Source organism: Atta cephalotes (genome assembly GCF_000143395.1).
Source record: "Atta cephalotes unplaced genomic scaffold scaffold00031, whole genome shotgun sequence".
NCBI lineage: Eukaryota > Metazoa > Arthropoda > Insecta > Hymenoptera > Formicidae > Atta > Atta cephalotes.
In genome coordinates, this window is record NW_012130095.1 from 2,614,551 (window position 1) to 2,634,203 (window position 19,653).

At 36.4% G+C, this 19,653-nt stretch overlaps 1 protein-coding gene across 1 annotated transcript in view; it reads right to left on the bottom strand.

Moving 5' to 3' along the window:
• Positions 1-5,725: 5,725 nt before the first annotated feature.
• The window catches only part of LOC105620990 (titin), an 18,676-nt gene continuing 4,748 nt past the window's right edge, over positions 5,726-19,653 (bottom strand). The window contains exons 2-6 of the mRNA XM_012202466.1: positions 15,402-15,449; positions 14,627-15,091; positions 14,264-14,545; positions 6,327-14,151; positions 5,726-6,212 (exon numbers count right to left, since the gene is read on the bottom strand). Of these exons, the coding sequence (XP_012057856.1) occupies positions 6,107-6,212; positions 6,327-14,151; positions 14,264-14,545; positions 14,627-15,091; positions 15,402-15,449 (8,726 nt within the window). The 3' untranslated portion in view covers positions 5,726-6,106. The remainder of the gene's footprint in view (positions 6,213-6,326; positions 14,152-14,263; positions 14,546-14,626; positions 15,092-15,401; positions 15,450-19,653) is intronic.

Consider the following 19,653-nt stretch of genomic DNA (forward strand, 5'->3'; position numbering starts at 1 on the left):
TTTAAAGTCAAGTTATAACATTCAGTGGTATATTTTAACATAATTTTTGCTTTCTTTGTTTTATTAAACGTTTTTCCATTAATAATAATAATATAATTAGCAAAAAATAGTACTGTGTTAATAACAATAGAAATTTATAATATTATGTGATATGGATATATAATTATTATTTGTTTGAATTATTCAAATTATTAAGTAAACAAATTTAAATTTTATACAAATAATTTGCTTATAATGTTTCGATGATTACTCTTACATTCGTAATCAAAATATGGTTACAAATGTGTATATTTAATTTTCTAACTCTTATTTTAAAATCATTTTTAGGACATTTTTGGACATCCTGCCATTGCAGAATATTTTTATTTATATGTACATACATTTTTTTATGATAAAATATATGCAGATATTATATTTAACGAATATTGATTTTTGTCAATATTTACATAATTTTTTTCAAAATTCTTTATAGTTAACAATGTTATCGTGATTACATGAGTTGAATTTTAAATGTATAAGTACAAAAAATTTAAGATAAGCCGAATGTATACCCTCTGTATATTAGCAGAACATTAATCATTGTAATTTTTGAAAAATAAAGAATTGTTAAATTTTACATAATAAATTTTTCAATATAAATATTTTTTAAAATCCCGTTATTATCGAATTCGGCTCATCTCGAACAGTTAGTACCCAAGAAACTTTTGTATCCATACATATAAAAAATTACAATAACGCATGTATTTTATTATTATTAAATATATTCCTTTGTAACCACTGTTGCATACGAAAATTATTCTATCCGTTTATTTTTAATAAGAGAGATGATTTTTGTCACGTGTGGAATATATTTTCTTGCGAATTTTAATATTATGTTAAAGATGTGATAAAAATGATAATTGACATGCTGCCAAAATTATTATCATCGCTAGTTTGAAAGTAGTTTGAAAGATTCGGGTTTCGGGTTTCAGATTACATCGCAGTCCTGTAACAAGATCATTATTTGACGATTGCTTACTTTTTTTTGCAAATGGATCTTGTAAAATTTATGTAGAATCAGAATACATTAAGTTCGCTTTCCATTATGAAGATTGTTCTTCTTTGTATTGGATACTATCAGCATATCATGAGGCAGAAGGATTTTGATATGATGAAATTATTGAGATATCTTGAACGCGATGAAAGTGCTGTTATAATAAATTACTTTAATTAATAGTAAATTAATTAATAGTAAATTAATTAATAGTAAATAATTAATAATAAATATGATCTAATTGTTGTTAGTATTTCTTCTATGTTTATCAATATTTCATTAATTAAACATTAGTTTAGAAAAAGTTGTGTTATCGTATTTTCGACGTTTTCATATAATCCCGCATTACAAAAATTTGTTAATTATGTTCCTATATTATCATTTTTATTATATTTTGAACAATATTGATAATTATATATTGTATTGTAAATAATTATTATAATTGTAATATCGAATTGTATAAAAGATAATACAATAAAGAATAATATTTAAAAAGTTATTGCAATTTCATTAGCAAAATACAATAAAATAATTAGACATAAAAATAAAAAAATAAATTTAAAATATACTTATCTGCAAAACGGGCTATTAAATTTATTAGCTTGCTTGTTTTATGAGTGAATATACTTACAAAGAAAAGAGGATCCTCGAATCATCAGAAAAGAGGATAAAATTGGCGGGGATGGTGGAGGGCCTCTATTGCTCGTTTTTGCTAAATTATGCCTTAAATGGCAATATGTTTAAAAGATATTGAATTTATTAAAAGTCTCTATGATTGCTAGTAATTATAGAGACTTTGACATATATTAGTAATTATAGTCGGCACGCTTCTGTCTTGTATTACAGAGACGAACCACGTCTTCTTTCGACGATACGATTTTATCGATGGTGTCAGAAAATGTATGTAGCCATGTAGTTCCCAAAGTGAAAATAGATGTACGGGCGATTTCGATTGTAAGAGGAAAAAGGCCGGCATGGCCTCTCTCAAGTTTCTCTCTAGTATAAGATTCGAATTTTTCTCATAATTTTTCGAAGTGGCAATTTATATCTTTCGTCGTGCAATATTAATGGAATAAAACAGAATGAAAACAAATATAACTTTTAAATTTTATTATCTGATATAATCTAGTAGGCGCAAAACGGAAAAGTGATGTCTCACTGCAGTTACTTCACAAGACATAAATAAACAATTTATGCAGATTTTTTTTAATGCCTAGCATTATAAAACAATTTAATTAAATAAAGTGTATTATTATTACTAATTGTTATATATTATTTGTCAAACTGAGATTTTTTTTTTATTTATACGAGAATGAGATTGTTTATACAATGAATAACGAGGTGCACAGAAATACACAGGATGACATACAAAATCTTTTATTCATATAAAAGGACACTTTATACTAGCACGTACTGTCTACTTCCATAAACTGCCTACTTCCATATAGTCGGCACTGCCGGGGTACCATCGGCATTTTTCTTTCGCTGTTTTCCAGCTCGCTCTCGTTATTCCGTTTATCACATAGTATAATAAGCGATGAACGATGTCGAATTACATTCCTCATAGCAACATGTGACTGTGATCGTACTTACGTGCGAGAAAGAAGTCGGTAGATCTATCATTCAAGTTCAAGTATTTTTCATCAACCATGCCACGCACCATAATGCTTCACGCGCGCAAATGCAGGACCGATTCAAATCCTTCAGCTACTACTCTCAGTAATCATATCGGATTACAAAGAAATTGAAGGAATCTCTCATATAAAGGCATATTTGGATTCCTATCCGGGTGCTCTCGGAGTACCATGTCATCCTTATTTATTTTTTAAATAACAAGGATGGTGATATATGGGTGGTACTCGGATGAGAATTTATAGCTTATAATATAGCTTAACGTGAATATGTTCGATCATGAAGGAATAATTGATGCGACGAAATAGATAGAAATTGATCACCTTATACGTTTTGTGCCTACGTAATCAATTTTCGTGAACCTTTCGTTGCTTCGATCGATTTCGACATTAGTCTTACATGTTCAATACGATGTCCCTTATCAAAATTTAATACTGAAAAGAAGTGATTAATTATTTATTTCAAGTAATAAAAGCACTATTGTTTAGTGCTTTTAATACTAAAAATAAGCAGTTTTCAGTATTAAATTGGATTTCTGTAAGAAATATATGCCTTACGCCATTACAGCTACATAATATTGTACAGCTGTATAATATCGTACTTATTATTATAAACACTCGACACTCATATTTACCTTTGATAATTATTACTCGCTATGATTGAAAGGAAAAAAGGGTTGATATCGAGTATAAATACTAGAGTTTGGACTACATATAATCGCTAAAGAGTATTGGCTTGGGAAAAACTCACTCGACTACAACCGCGTAACTTTCAATGAGCTTTGAGCAAATTATTTTAGTTACTTTCGTTTTGCTTACCGCAAAATATACCGTTATAAACTTTTGTCGCGATGGAAGACACGTACGAAATCGCACGCTTTCGTCGATGTTAATTGAAAATTATGACATTGATTCTTTCTCTCTTTTCTCTCTTTTTAAATGTACATTCGCTTAATTATAAAAACTACGTAGTTTCGTATCTTCATCGTAGTTATTTTCATCTCTACGAGTATTTAAAATTTCAAATTTTCCTGATATATTATTAATAATATCGCAGCGCTGATCAGTTTCATAATTTTATTATAAAACACAAGAAACATTTTATACGTGTATCAAAAATTTATTATCGATTATTGCATGGGAAATTTGTTTCATTCACGTCTGAAAACAGTGACAGTAATAATATGGCCACTTTGTATATCACGATCGAGTTGTCGTGGAAGCTCCATGAATACGTTGATCTTTCATGTCGAAAGAGATCCTTTAGATCCGTGAAGAAAAAGAGGAAAACGCTTTCATGATAGTTCTTCACGAGAAGCTGTTGTCCCAGGGGCAGATACGGGCTTAATTAATTATTAATAAATGAGTAACTAAGATTAACGGGCCGCTGATATCAGGAAGACCGAACGTTGACTTGTCTTCATTCCATTATTATACAGACAGTATGCGCAGTATTTCGTGCGATCATATATACATATATATGTATGTATATATATATGTATATATATATACAAAACATTCGTTCTATTTATTACACTAAATACACTAAAAAGAGCCTGCAGAGTTCCAGAGTCTCAAAGCGTGACGTTGCTTTCATTATTAAACGACGATCATACGAGTCGAGTATCATCGCTCAAGATAAATAATTGACTTAAAAAGAGATTCCGAAGATTTTATCGTTTTCTCTTTTCTAACGCGATACTTTGAGACTGAAGAATCGGTACGGGCGATCATCTCGTTTTCTTAAGCTATACTTTCGTACAAACGTATAGAACATCGTTATCGTTAAGTATTATCATCAGAGGAGGGTACAGTGTATATAAAGAATTATATAAATGTATATATATTTATATTTATATATATATTTATATTTATATTTATATTTATATTTATATTTATATTTATATTTATATATAATGACGCCAGCTCGCCGGAGAAGCAAATTCTCGGATCGGTCCTCCGCGCGAGCCGCTGTTTGAGCTTTGAGATGCGTGTATCTTTCGATTCTCTGGCTTTCTCTCTCTTCTCTCTTCTCTCTCTCTCTCTCTCTCTCTCTCTTTCTCTCTTTCGCTCTCTCTTTCTCTCCATTAACATATCACATGCATCATGCATACACACGCACGTACATACACTCGCACGCGCACTGGGATACGATCGTTGGCACTGTATATGTATGATATTGGCATATCAAAAAAGGAAGGAAAAAGATAGCTTAATCGGAAGTTCTTCTTCAAAAAGAATAAGATCTTTGCTGCTTAAGAATACTGGAAGCACGACCGGCTCTAATTATGCCGATCCATAATCTCGATCGTGTCCGAGTGCGCATGAACGTCAGCAAATTTGAGTAATGTGACCCGATCGTTTGGGACACACGTAGCAGCCGAATAAACGATCCAGAACACACTCGATCGCGTAGCAAATAATGACATATATCATTGTCGCTTAAGATTGTCGTAATGATACCGTAAGAGCAATAAGGATACGCCGAATATCGTGGTCTCGTTTCTTCCCCATATTTTTCAATTTACGACGTTGCATCGTAGGAGGAATACCATGGATGTATAGTTTGCGTAGAAAAAACATTAAAAAAGTTTCTAACTAGCTAAACAATTTGCGAATTGAGGTATCCTTCGTATGATTCTCCTTCGCTATTTCAGTATCATTGCAGGACCTATTCGGCCGGCGTATTAAATTCTTCTTTCGATTCTATTTTCTTCTTTTTATCTTTTTATTCGTTTCTTGTTTGACATACAAAATGCATTCATTGCATTTTTTTTTCTTCTTTTTTTCCTCCCCATTACGAGTTATGATCGCAACTCTCTCTTTTCGTGTTTCTTTTTTTTTAATACCGACGATAATGACCGTGGCTGCGGACGGCGCTCGTTGCCGAAACGAAATCAGTGCCATATTTGACACTGACAAAGGCACAGTCATAAGTCTCGTACGTTTAGTAATTTCTTCTCTTTTTCGTCTTTTTAGGGCATATATAAAATATCCCACGTAAGACAGAACGCGGAATTATGTTCGTTACACGATAAATTTTTTCTTTTTTCGTCTTTTTTATCTATATTTTCTACATCCATGCTGCCTAGCTTCCTCCTTTCGCATATTAGCACCGATAACACGTCTTAATACACAATTAATCTTCTAAGATTCTCCAATCAATATGCCTCTTCCCCTCCTCCACTCTTTCTTTCTCCGTTGCTCTTTTTCTTTTATTTATATATAACATAATATAATATTATTAATATAAACGTTTACGTTTTGGCCACTCAGTTCGTAATCGTCGAAGCACACTATTGTCTGTGTTTCGCGCGATGTTTAGGTAGTTTAGAATAATTTTCATTCACTTTTATACAACACTGAATTTTTTTCCTGCTGTCGATTTTCTCACCCTCTATATGCTTCTTTAAAGATAAATCCTTCGATCCAATTCGGCGGCTCATCTCCTTCTTTTAGCGTCTGTAGTCGCAGCTATCATTTGCCTCAGCATTGGTTCCGGACTGCATACTTGCGGATCACATTTCATTTTACCATCATTTCCGCAACTAAAATTTTGTAATAAGTTACGTTCAGTATTTTTTTCAGAAATAATGCATGTATAGTTAAAAACAATTTACAGAGAGGTAGAGAATAAAAAAAATATTTTTTTACAAACTTACATGCAGCGGAGGCAAGGATTAGACGCCGATTTAATGACTTCTCCCACTCGATAGGCATGGCCACTAAGTTGACAACCGCTTCGCCTCGCTGCTCCTTTATAAGCGTGCGCGGGAAAGTGCGGTGGTAATGTGGTCGTGGTCGTAGTAGTAGTAGTGGTCAAGTTAAGAGCCGTAGCCATTGATACGGGACACTCGTATCTGGGACAGCAGAAACCGCTGATCGGTTCCTCATGGCAGCCCGGAATAGGCGGTGGACAACTTTGTTGGAGACAGATAATGTCACTCCTGAAGCAGAAACAGAAGTCGCACGGGTCGTCTCTCGGTATTTGTTGTGCCGAAACGTAAACCTTGCCGCCGTATCGACAAGTACCCGGTCCTCCATAGTCATCTTCGCCATAGTCATCGTCGGGATTCGGATAGCCGGGTATGGGGAAGTGAGAATTGTCTTCACCCGATATTCCGCTTTGATCAGGATATTCCGGAATATGAGGAGTAGTCGCTGGCCGTTGTTCATGGAAACCATAATCAGTTTCTGGTTTCACGGTAGCTTCCGGGAAGTGATCAATATGAGTCTGTTCTTCTTGTGGATGAATGGGTTCTTCTTCAGGAATCTCTTCCGTAATTTCTCCAGTTGGTAATTCCGTGGGTATCGGCTGTGTTTTTATGATAGGTTCTTCCGTAATTTCTCCAGTTGGTAATTCCGTGGGTATCGGCTGTGTTTTTATGATAGGTTCTTCAACCGGCGTTTCCGGATGCGGACCTTCTTCTTTTATAGGGATTTGGGATATTTCTGATACTACTTCTGATCCGATGGTAGTTGTCTCTTCAGGCAATTCAGTTGGTTTCACACTAGAAACTTTGACTGGACCTTCGGTTGCAATAGTTCCTGGTACTTCTTCTACTTCCGGGTGCTCTTCTATTTTTGTTGTAGTAGATGCTTCGGGCACATGTTCCGTAGTAAATTGAGGTTCTTCAGTCATACTTGGATGACCCTCTTCGGATACAGTTGGATGGGCCTCCTCACTTTCTTCAGGTTGGCTAGGCTGCATTTCTCCAGCAGGGGTTTCTTCCTCAGAAGGAAGAGGCCTTTCAGTAGGCTCTAATTTAGTTATCGTTGGTTGTTCTTCCTTATAAACAGAAGTAGTTTCTATGGATTGAGTAGAATGTACTTCCTCTTCTTCTCCTGCTGTAGAAGCTTCTGTCGGTTTCTCTTCAACTTTTGGAGTCACCTCTACTGAAACCGCTTCTTCTGGTAATATTTCTTTGGTTACTACGCTTTCAATTGCTTTTGTAGTAGTTTCACCTTGTTCAGATGGTTCTGTTTCTCTTTCTGGTTCAATCGGCTTTTCCGTTTCAAATGGAATTTCCTCAGGCTTTTCCGTTTCAAATGGAATTTCCTCAGGCTTTTCCGTTTTAAGTGGAATTTCCTCAGGTTTTTCCGTTTCAAGTGGAATTTCCTCAGGCTTTTCCGTTTCAAATGGAATTTCCTCAGGCTTTTCGATTGAACTCATTTCAAGTTTTGTGACAGGTTCTTCTGGCTTCTCTGTACTTTCAGCTGTAGCAGTTTCTTCTTCGGGTGGAAGTTTCTCCACTTCGCTAATTTCGGTCACTGACTGCGATACTTCTACGGTAGACAGCGTTGTCTGATATTCAGGTTCATGAGTACTTTGTTCTTCTGTCTTTACCGGTTCAATTGAATATTCTTCGGGTGCCAAACTTGTCACGGTTGTCGCTTCTTCACTCACTGAATGGTCCGGTAAAGTAGCTTCGGTAATTTGACCTTCTTCCGGTTTCTGTTCTTTTGGAATAATTGTTGTTTCATGTATTTTTACAACTGATTCAATTTCCTCTTGTGTAGTATGCTCTTCTATACTACTAGATGTCACAGCTTCCTCTTTAGCTTCTTCTATTTCTTTCTCACTTACACTTGTTAATTCTAGAACAGTAGTTGGCTCCTCTTTACTAGGTTCTTCCGTTGTTTCGATTTCAGGTTTCTTTTCTTCATCCTTTTTATAAATTTCAGGAACAACAGTATGTTCCATCGCTAAATCAGGCAACTGCGTTTCTGGTTTAACATTTTCTATTGTCTTTTCAGTTATCTGTTCCTCTTGACTCGTTATTGGTATAACTGTCGAAACGTCTTTCGGTATTTTTTCTTCGCTGGGAGAAGTAACAGTCTGTTCCTCAATAGTATACTCAAATTTGGAAGTTTGCTCTACAATTGGAACGGTAACGTGTTCTTCTTCTGCAACTGGTGTTTCGGATTCCGAAATAACAGGCTGTTCAGTTTCCTCTTCACTCAAACTTGGCTCAATTTCCTTTACGATCGGTGTAGTGGGTTGCTCGCCAGCTTTTTCTTCTGCAGATGCAGATGTCGATATTTCCTGAGTATGCTCTTCGGCAGGTAATTCAGGCGTATGAGATTCGATTTCGGGTGTAGTTTCTGGATGCTTCTCAACGAAGACTTGCGTAGTTCCTAATTCCTGAACAACGCTAGTTTCAGTAGGTTTCTCATGTTCTTCAGGAGATTCAGTTTTCGCTGGTTCCTCGCTAATAACTGAAGATTCAGTTTCCGATGGCTTTTCTTCGGGTAATTTTGTAGTTGATAGTTCTTCTTCATGCTCTGTAATTGATGGTTCTGTTTGTTTTTCAGGATATTCTGTAATTTCCTTTTCTATTGCGCTTTCTGTTGTTTCAGATAATGTTTCTTCATGGGAAACTTCAGGAGTAGATTCTTCGACTAGTTTAGTAGTTCCTTCGATAGGCATTTCTGTTTCAGGCAAAATAGCAACAGTAACATGTTCTTCTTCAATTGCAGGAGTTTGAGTTGTAATTTTCGACTCTGTCTTTGTGCTTTCTTCAGTAGAAATTTCTACAGATTTTATAGTTGTATATTCCTTTGTTGACGCCTCCTCACTTATAGTATGATCATGTATCAATGTTGTCAATTCAGCAGTAGGTATAATTGGCTCCTGTGTTTCAATTTCGCTTGGAACAATACCAGGCAATTTTGTTTGACTTTCTGGTTCCTCGGTTTGAGCAGTTTCAGTTGATGTCTCGTGTTCTTTTTCCTTTTCAGTTTCACTCTCGGGCTTATGCTCAGTCGTTGACTGTATTTCAGGAACTGAAGTACTTTGTTCCTCTTGAATTCCTGGTTTCTCCGTCGAAATTTCTTCCGATTTCGTAGATATTTCCTGTTCTTCGATGGTAACAGGTTCTTCAGAAATTGGCTTTAATGAAACTTTTTCTTCTTCTGGTTGTTCTTTTTCAATTGGTTTAAATGTAGATTGTTGTTCAATACCTTCTTCTTCAGTAGGTTTTTCCTCTTCGTTGGTTGGCATACTAATTTCTTCAGCTTTACTAGCTGCTGTAGTTGTAACTTCTTGTCCTTTCTCAATAGGTATTGAACTTTCTTCTACTTCAACAGGAACAGAAGTCTCTTTCTCTTCTGTCAAACTAGGAACCGTAACAGATTCTTCAGTGCTGTGAGATTCTTGTTCGGCAGGTACCTGCGTGGAAGTAATTACTTCGTCACTAATAGGTATCTGTTTTTGTCCAGTCTCTTTCTGCGGTTGTTCGATCAAACCTGCTGATTCTGTTGTGCCTTCCTCGCTGATTTTGCTTTCAGTAGTTTCTACTGGTATAATTGGTGATACAGTATGTTCTTCGGGTATTTGACTGAAGGATTCTTGTGATGTCTCAGACACCGAACTAATAGTGTGTTCCTCAGGATATTGCTCGATAGGTCGAGCTGTAGTGGGCTGTTCATAAACCGTTTCAATAAGTTTGAGAGTGGTCTGTTGTTTCTCAGTTACTGTTTCTTCTTCAGATGTAATAGAAGGAATAGTGAATTCTACAGGTTGTGACTTCGAAGTACTAATTTCACCAGCTAATGTACTCGATTCTGTTGCAACTTCTTTTGATATTTCCGTAGGCGAAACAGTCTTCTGAATTTCTTCTTCTCCGGAAACATGAGGTTCGATTACATGGCTGTCGGATTCCAATTCAGCAGTCGGTGTGGAATCACAAGCATACATTGGACAGCAAGATTCTCCGTTTGTGTGAACCGGCATGCAATTCGATAAATGCGCTGGCGGAGCAGGACATTGTACAAGTTCGCATTGTACAATACTGCTAATACAATGACAACTGGTCTGACACGCATTTGCTGGTGGAACGGCTGAATTGTTGCTATAAGATTGTCCTTCAACAAGACAATTACCTTCTCCTGGAATACCCGACGGACGAGATGCGAACTCTGTTGTACTTTCTTCTGCTACAGAAATTTCTTCTGGAATGTTTGTTGTATATTGAGTTGTTTCTTTTGGAACAACCGTTGAATATATCTCTTTTTCTTCGTGTTCCGGTATCTCCGTAATCATTTTTTGAACAATTTCTTCTTCTTCGGATTTCAATGGTTGTTCGGTAATCGATACTTTAGGTGTTTCAGAAATTATACCTTCTTCTGTAGATATTTCAGCTGGACTTTCCGTTTCACCTTTTTCCGTAATTGGTGTTTCTTCCTTTAGTGATGGTTGCGTGATTTGTTCTTGTATTTCTGACTGTTCTTTTTCTGAAGGTATAGATTCGGTTACAGGTGTAACTTCTTTCTCGACAGGAACTTCGTGCTTTGTAAATTCTTCAAGTCCAGGCAGCTCAGTTGCCTCGGAAATCAATATTGGAATCGTCGTACCTTCACTTTCCGCAGTTTCGGTTGTCTTACTGACACCTATATCTTCAACTGATTCTATAGGAACTTCAGAAGTCGAAGATTCTTCGTGAGTTGCAGGACTGAATGCTTCAATCTCTGTTTTTTCATGAATTTCTGGTTGTTTCTCAGTGATTGGCTCTTGAGTTTGTTCCTCCTGTCTGAATGGTTCAGTTGTGACCTCTTCCGGTTGTTCACTCGATATTTCAGGCTGTTCTGGCGTAATAACTTCGCCAACAGTAACAGATTCTGTTGTACTACCCTCAACCGGTTTTTCTTCCGGCAGAACAGATTCGGTAATAGTACCTTCCGAAGATGGAATATAAGATATTTCTTCTTCAGGAAGAACTGTCGGTTTCTGTGGTTCTTCATTTGTCTCAGTTATTTCTTTCTCGGGTTTCTGTGTTAATTGCTCTTCGTTCAGTTCTGGTTCAATCGGTTCCTGATCTTCTTTGCGATCTGAAGGAATCGGAGGCTGACTTGGTACTCCACCAATAGAAGTCTCAGTCTGCTTCTTTTCTGGTTCCGCCGTTGTTTCAGTGGTTTCAGTTTCAATTTCAGGAATTATTGTTTGTATTCCCTCCGTGGATATAGGCACAGAAATCTTTTCTTCACCTTCTTCTTCAATTTTGCCTGCTTCGGTGATATGTTCAACAGGCAATTCTGTTTGTTCGATGCCGGTAATTTCTGTTGGTTTTAATTCTACAGTTTCCTCAGTTGGTTCCTTTTCTGTTACTGTAGTTTGTTGTTTTGCACTTTCTGTTGACACGACTTTTGTACTTTCTGTTTCCTCTGGACCATGACTTTCCGTAACAGCAGCTTCTTCCAAAGCTTTCTTTGTAGAATATTGCTCAGTTATTCTTTCTTCAACGGCAGAAACTCGTGTTGTATATTCTCCTTCCATTTCTATCGTTTTTATTGCTTCCGTGGTTTGCTCCTCTTTCAAAACAGGTTCTTCAGTTTGTAATTCTTTTTCTTTTTCGCCAATTATACCTGATGTTGTAATGGGATGTTCCGTAATATGTTCTTCAACTGATTTTTCAGTAATTGGTTCTTCTTTTTCAATAGGAACTATTTCAGTTTCTTTCTCTTCGACTTGTGGAGCGTGCTCCGTTGATTGCTCAGTAGAAGAAATGACGGTAGTAACATATTCACCTTCTGTTGTATGTTCTTTCTCAAGATCTGAAGGCACTGTTGAATGTTCCGCTGGAATAGTTGTGGAAATTTCGGGAGCTGTTTCTGGTTCTGTTACAATTGGAGGTTGCGTTTCTTCTTCCTTCTTTGGTTGCACTTCTTTTTCACTGCTGACTTCCCCAGAACTTTCACTAGATTCTTCAAGTTCTTTTGTAAACATTTCTTCAGTACTAGGAGACTTTTCTGTTAATTGAATTTCCGTTTGTGGTACTTCACTTACTGTTTCTTCTGGCACAGTAGATTTTTCAGCTTCTTCTTCTGGTATTCTTTGTGTAATAATAGCTGTAGAAGATTCTGTGCTAATCTGAACTTCGGTGACAGCAAATGTGCTTTGTATTTCTTCAGAAACTGTAGTGATTTCATGTTTACGCTCAGTTGGTAGATTTATTTCCGTAATTTCTTCTATTGGTTTCGTCGTTTCTTCCATTGATACCTCAATACCTTCCGTCGCAATTGGTTTTGCAGTTTCTTCTGATGGAGTTAGTGTAGTCTCTTGTTCTTGCGGGAGATGAGTTACAGGTATTTTCTGCTGAACCTCAGTTATGAGATTATCGGGACTAATTTCCGGATGAGTGACACCATGATAATCTTCTGTCACATGATATACGCTCTCATCTTCTGCCTTCTGTTCTGGACTTCGTTCGGGAATCGGTATGCTAGTTGGACTTTGAGCTGGAATTTCCGGAGTTGATTTTTCCTCTATATGTGACACTTCCGTGACGAGAGGTTCTTCACTAATTACTGAGCTCTCAGTCAAACCGGCATCTTCTTTCTTAGCACCAACAGTAGCTTGTTCTTCAATTATTGCGTGTTCGGATGTTGTCTTTTCCGGTCGTTGTTCCTTTTCACCTTCGCTTATCACTGATTTCTGTTCTTCAATAGGTTGTTCTTTAGAAGGACCACTTATTTCAGTTGACTGTTCCGTAACAGTTTCTATTGGATGCGACACTTCTTCTTTCTCAGTAGTGATTTGTTCAGTACTAGATATCTCGTGAGCAGAAGTCATTTCTTCTTCTTTCGGTGATTCCGTTTCTGTTGCTAAGAGTACACTTGGCATAGTTTCTGATTTACCTTCATCTGCCTTTGGTTGCTCGCTAACAGATTCAGAAACAGTGCTGATACCAAGCTCTTCGATTGGCAATGTTGTTTTCTCAATGGCTTCAGTTGTACTCTCTGGTTTTTCTGAACCAATTTGTTCTTCTTGTATTATCTCTTCTTGTGTTTGTGTTGACAATTCTTCATGCAGACTAGTAGTCTCTTCTTCTTTTATCGGACTTTCGGTTTGCGTTGTTTCGCTAATGGATGGTTCAATCGATTGTCCCCTTTCAGTGACAGCGGGAGTACTATGTTCCTCTTGAAGTACATTCTCCTCTGTGCTTATATGTTCTTTAGGTACATGTTCTGTTGTTAACTCCTCTTCGGGTTGCAAGCCTTCTGCAATAGATGAAACTTCCGGTAATTCAGTAGCAGATGCTTCAGTAACTAAACTTTCTTCAGTTCCTTGTGCTGTCGTAGGTGCTCCTAGTTTTGTTGCTTCTGTTTCAGAGGGCACTTCCTCTGCCTTTTCCGATGTTATCTCAGAAGAAGTTTCGGTAACATATTCGTGAGAAGAAATAATTTCTTTCTCAGCAGTAGTAGTTTCTATCTTTTCTGTCGGTAATGTTGCGGTTTCTTCTTCTGGTTTTTCGGTAGATGGAATGTGTCCCTGGGTAATGTGTTCGATAGTTCCTTGAACAGTTTTGTCTTCTTCTTCCTGAGCATACGGTATATTATTGTCGATACCTGGGAATGCTTCTTCCTGAGGATGTTCGCCCTTCGTTTGTTGATCTTCAATCAATATAGGAGATTCAGTCATTTGACCATGTGATACTTGTTCTGGAAACTGTTCTTCACCTTCATCTCGTACCGTAGTGATTTCTTCTTCTATAATAAATACATACGAGTCTTTAATGCGTAATGTTCATTTAGTAATAACGCTTATTAGATTATTTAATTACATAATATATTGTTACTATTATTATGTAAAATTACTTACCACACTCATATATGGTTGGACAACATTCTCCTTCTGGCGGTGGTAAGGCCGTGCAATTCTTTCCATGTTCTTGCATCGGCGTTCCACAATTTTGCACAGCGCAAGCGATCTCGCCTCGGAAGCAATAGCAATGCTGACAAGGCTGAGTGGAGTAAATCAAATCACCGTCTTCATAAACTTTACCTTCATAATAACATTGAGGTAATATGCCAGGAGGTAGCGTTGTGGTCATGATGAGACCGGGAGTTGGACCAATCGTAGTGCTAGATTCCTCATCGTATTCTGTACAAAAAAATCAATAATTGTAGGCATTTTTCAGTATGAAATAAGACCAAGATATTACAAGACAACGCAATTACTTACCGCAATTGTACTTGATCGGACAACATACACCCGGTTGATAGACAGGTTTACATCCAGCCACTTGTAAAGTACACTCTTGCATAACGCAAGTGGTTCTATTTCTAATGCAATAGCAAAGCTCACAAGGATTGTGGTGATCCAACGGCAGCATAGCGCCGTCTGCATAAAACCTTTCATCGACATGGCAGCCATAATTGTCATGGAATCCGACTTCCGTGGATTCCGGTGCACTTGTTGTTGATGTCAATAGTTGAACCGGTACTTCCGGACAAGTGATCACAGGGCAACATTGATCCGGACGTTTCTCTACCGTGCAATCCTGACCGATCGCTTTTGTGAAGGGACAGACCTTCAAGTAGCACATCAACATTCGGTTGTGGCATGTGCAGTTTAAACATGGTTCACTTGTCATGATCCTATCGCCTTCTTGATACCGCTGGTAATTGAAGTAACATCCAAGGGTGGCTTGAAAAATAATTTTATATATATAATAAATACAAAAATCTCTAACATCATAATTATATTGTTATTTTTATATTCAACAATATTATTACATTCTTCGCGAGATGCAACAAATAAATTCAATTCAGAAAAATTTTTTTAAATTTTCTATTTTTTTATGATTATATAGAAATCATTTATAATAAATTTCTTTTAATCCTTTGATTTATTAAATTAAAGTACAACGGCTTCTCAAACTATGATACAATTAATGTCACGTTGTTGACACATGGCGATTGATTAGATGCAATAAAAGCAAGCGTGATATACATACCTCCATCGTACTCTGCGATCTGTGTGGTATCCTGGTCATATACCGGTGCTGCAATCAAAGAAACATGACTGTTAGTGCTACGCAATCGAGTGCGTCGTGACAGGTACAGGCGCAAGCGTGTACGTGAAGTTAATGAAAAGCATAAAACGGGATTGCCGAATAAGCTGGGTGAAATTTGCAGGGGTGGACGTCAATGCGTCTCCCGCGTGCAGTTTATCATAGTAATTACTGGTGGGACGCATTCGTCGTCTCTCGAGTGTACCAGAGCTTAACAACGGAATGAGTGGAAGCGTCATATGGCGCGAACACACGTGGGCGAATTCTCGTTAACACCCTCGCCCCAGTCGTACGAGTTGCATGGTGAGTGCTCGCGGAGTAGCGAATTCCATTTGGTTCTTCCTCTCATGTGCAATCCATGCGGATATTCGCATATAACAATCGCATATCTCCCTTTACAAGCCTATTCTTTCTTTACGCTTACGCGACTACATGCTTTCGCAATTTCTTTTTTGAAATTGGAATGTCGCGAGCAGGACTTGAGTTTAATTGTTCTTGAAACATGACAGGACTCTTCCGAGATGTACACAATCATGAAAGATGTTTTCATCGAGAAAGCACAATGAATTTTCTTTCATCGCTCTAGCCTTCTTTTATTTTGCTTTTTCATTTTCGAAGTAGTGTGTTTAATTTTATACTACTGATTACACGAAAAGTTCCAAAATTCCAAATTACATCCGTGCAATGTACATATATAAAATACGGCTAAAACAATAACATTTAGATCTTTGTAAAAGATAATTGACTTATCAAACGGTAAAACAATTATACCACTATTTTATTGAAATTTATTCATGCATTTTTCAAATTAGATATCGACATAAATTTTATGCAGGATTGGGTTGTACCAAGTTAAAAAGATAAAAATTAAGTTAAAAAGTTAAAAAGTTAATTAATTTTAACTTAACTTAGTTACATTTTAATCTTTTAATTTTATTTAGTTACATTTTATCCATAATTATTAATTTCTTATTTAATTCTTTAAAGTTAAGTTTAAGTTAAAGTTAAGTTAAAGTCTCAGACATAATATGCGGCAATAGCGATAATAAATAATTTAAAATGAGGTGAAAATTGCAAGAGTGAGCAAATTTACTAAGTGTTGACCAATGAAATTATAAATATTCTAGTGAATAAATATTCTTTGCTCATTTTTGTAATTTTCATTTCAAATTACACAATCGACTCCCCGATTTCAATCTGTCAGAAATCGTGTATTTCGATGTATCTAATTTCTGATAGGTTGAAATTTATTATTCTTTATTATTATCGCTACTCCCTCGTATTGTGTCTGAAGCTTTAGTCACAGGGCAGTATTCATAGTCGAATTTTATATACTAAACAGTATATATATATATATATAAACAAAACATGTAAATAAAATATAGAGTATTTTCTAAAAGAAGTATATATTTGTCATTTCTGTTATTTGTAAGACTGAAACCCTGGAATCATAAATTTAAAAAATAAAAAAAACAAATTTAATTTTTAACTTTTCAATTACTTTTTTTTATTAACTTAATTTTTAATTCAATTAATTTCATTATATAAATTAACTTGTATCTTAACTAAATTAAATTTTCAAGGTTGTTAACTTTAATTTAACTTAGTTAAAAAAAAAGTTAACTTATCCAACCTTGATTTTATGTAATACATGCGTTTTCTCTAAAAACTTGCCATCGATCAATATCTTTAGAAATGAGTTTTGTGATATTCGAGAACTAGAATACTTATTAGACTCAATAAAATGAATAAGGAATAAGGAACGAAGAATAATAGATTTTAATCTACCAGAAACTGAATAGATCGGAATACACGGTTTCTGATAAGTTGATATCTGTTATTCCTTATTCCTTATTTCTTTCATTGTGTCTGAGCCTTTAGTATTCCGCGATACAAGTGATTTCCAGTGAACTGAATTGTACTGAGAAGCACAACGATGGTTGAATGAAGACTTGGTCGTGTCTCGTCAGTCCCACGAGCGAGTCGATGCCCGAGCCGCGTGCCTCCACGTTATACGAACCCATCACGTACGCGTGGCCTACCGAGACGATTCTTGTCTCGCACAATGGTCAGACTAAATTATTACGTCGCACCTCCCATCGTGGAGACTACGGTCAAGGTGTCGAGGCTTCGTGTACACGATTGTAATCTCTGTACGTGATCTTCATTATGCGATCGCTTAACTGCAACGACATAATATGATCATTCAATGTATGAACAACGGTATGCATTCGCGATAATTAAATGCATAATGAGGCGATTGGACTGAATAAAAGAAACTTATCGAATAGCTGAGGCTGAGAGTATCATAGTAGAAAATTGAGAGGAAAAAAATGTTCATTGTAATCATCACAATAATTCGATTATTTTCTGAAGCACACTTTTGTTGAAATTACATCTTTTGAACGAATTGCATGATTCTTTCCGTCGAGTTTTATGACGATACACACTAAAAAGACAGCTTTTTGTTATGAGCAAACATTTTCTTCATTTCTTCACTCATAAATGATAAATTACCGTCGACGAACTAACGGGACAATTATTGAGTATGACCGGGAGATACTGACAAAAAATCATGACATGATAAAAAATTTCAACTATAATAACGGAGAATTGCACCATGATGAAGCACAATGATTTCGATCGTCGATCTGCTTTTGATACTTGTTTCTTATCCCTTTGAAATCGAAAGGCACGAATTGCGAATTACCTCTCGAAAGAAGCGCAGTGAGAGAGAGAGTCGTTCAATAAATCTCACGCAGCAAGATAATGTTCCGTTCTTCGGATACAAAAATGCAGTTCCGAATAAAACACGTCTTACAAAGCCGCTAGGAAGTGCATCAGCTAAGGTACGCTCTAAGGCAGACCTCTCTCGATGTACACGGAACGCAGACTCTAAATCAATCTTGGTCGCATAGAAAAAGGGCAATGTAGGAGTTTATCGGTATCAACAATAAACGCATCTTCTCTCGAATATAATTTCCGCGCGCGAGATTTATGCGTTCTTCGGCCTCCTCGCTCGTAATCGAAGATCGCGGTTATATAAGGTGGATATTAAGTACTCTAAAAGATTTTTAAAAATGATTCTTTACACAAACTCAAGACAAAAACTTTATATATGCGAATGGCTTAGTTTAAAAAATACAGGATATGTCAAAGATGAAAAAAAAAATCATTTTTTCAAAAATTTGAAAAACATTTGAATTGTTTTAATGAAATTTTGTATGTTTAAAATTTGACAAAAATAATACAAGTTTTCGAAATTTTTGAAAAAACAATTTTTCTTTCAATTTTGACACTATATCTTTAAAAATAACCGTTTTAGATATATATAATCTTTCGATATATCTAAGCTATGAAGCTTTCGTCTTGAATTTATGTGAGAAATCATCCCTTAATCTTTTATGCCCAATTTCTTCATCTTTAGATAACTTTATCCAAGAGATATCTCCCAGAATATAATAGAAATATCTCTTAAATAAGATTATCTGCAAATTATCTAAAAATGAAAAAATTGGACATTAGAGTACTTAATATCCATCCTGTATACACATACAAGCACTCATGTTACGTACATCACAAGGAATCGCGGAGAATCATTATGTAAGTCAACATATCGCCGAGTCCTTCTGTTTCCTCTCCGTGTGTCGTTTCCTCTCTCGCAATTGTCTTGCTCTCGCTTTGAGGGCAACTCTCTCGATTCCTCCCGCAACGCGGATCACGATCCGATCCCCGTCCCTTTCTCCGCGTATGGGCGTGCGAACAATGCTATTACACACTGCAGAGATGAGAGAACAGAAGAACACGGGGCTGTTGAGCTCGGTTATGAAATCATTCCCGGCGGCCTTGCCTCGCGAAAGTTCATTACCATCAGCCGCGCACGCTTCGATGAACACCTGGCACTACAGCCAGCCCCTGGCGTATTGCATGCACGAAATTCTGCATTACGCATTCTCCAAGGTCGGGGTTATCTCTGTCGCGCTCTCACCAAGACAATCTCTTCGTACACTGATGAAAAAGATGATGGAATAATTTCGTTTCTTTGTGTGTGTGTGTGTGTGTGTGTGTGGGTGGGGGGTGGGGGTGTGTGTGTGTGTGTGCTAGTAGTAGAGTAGTAAGAAACGTACTACTACTCTAGTACGGTTAACCGGTTTTAACTTTTACGTAGGTACGGTAACCGTCCCGGTACGAAACG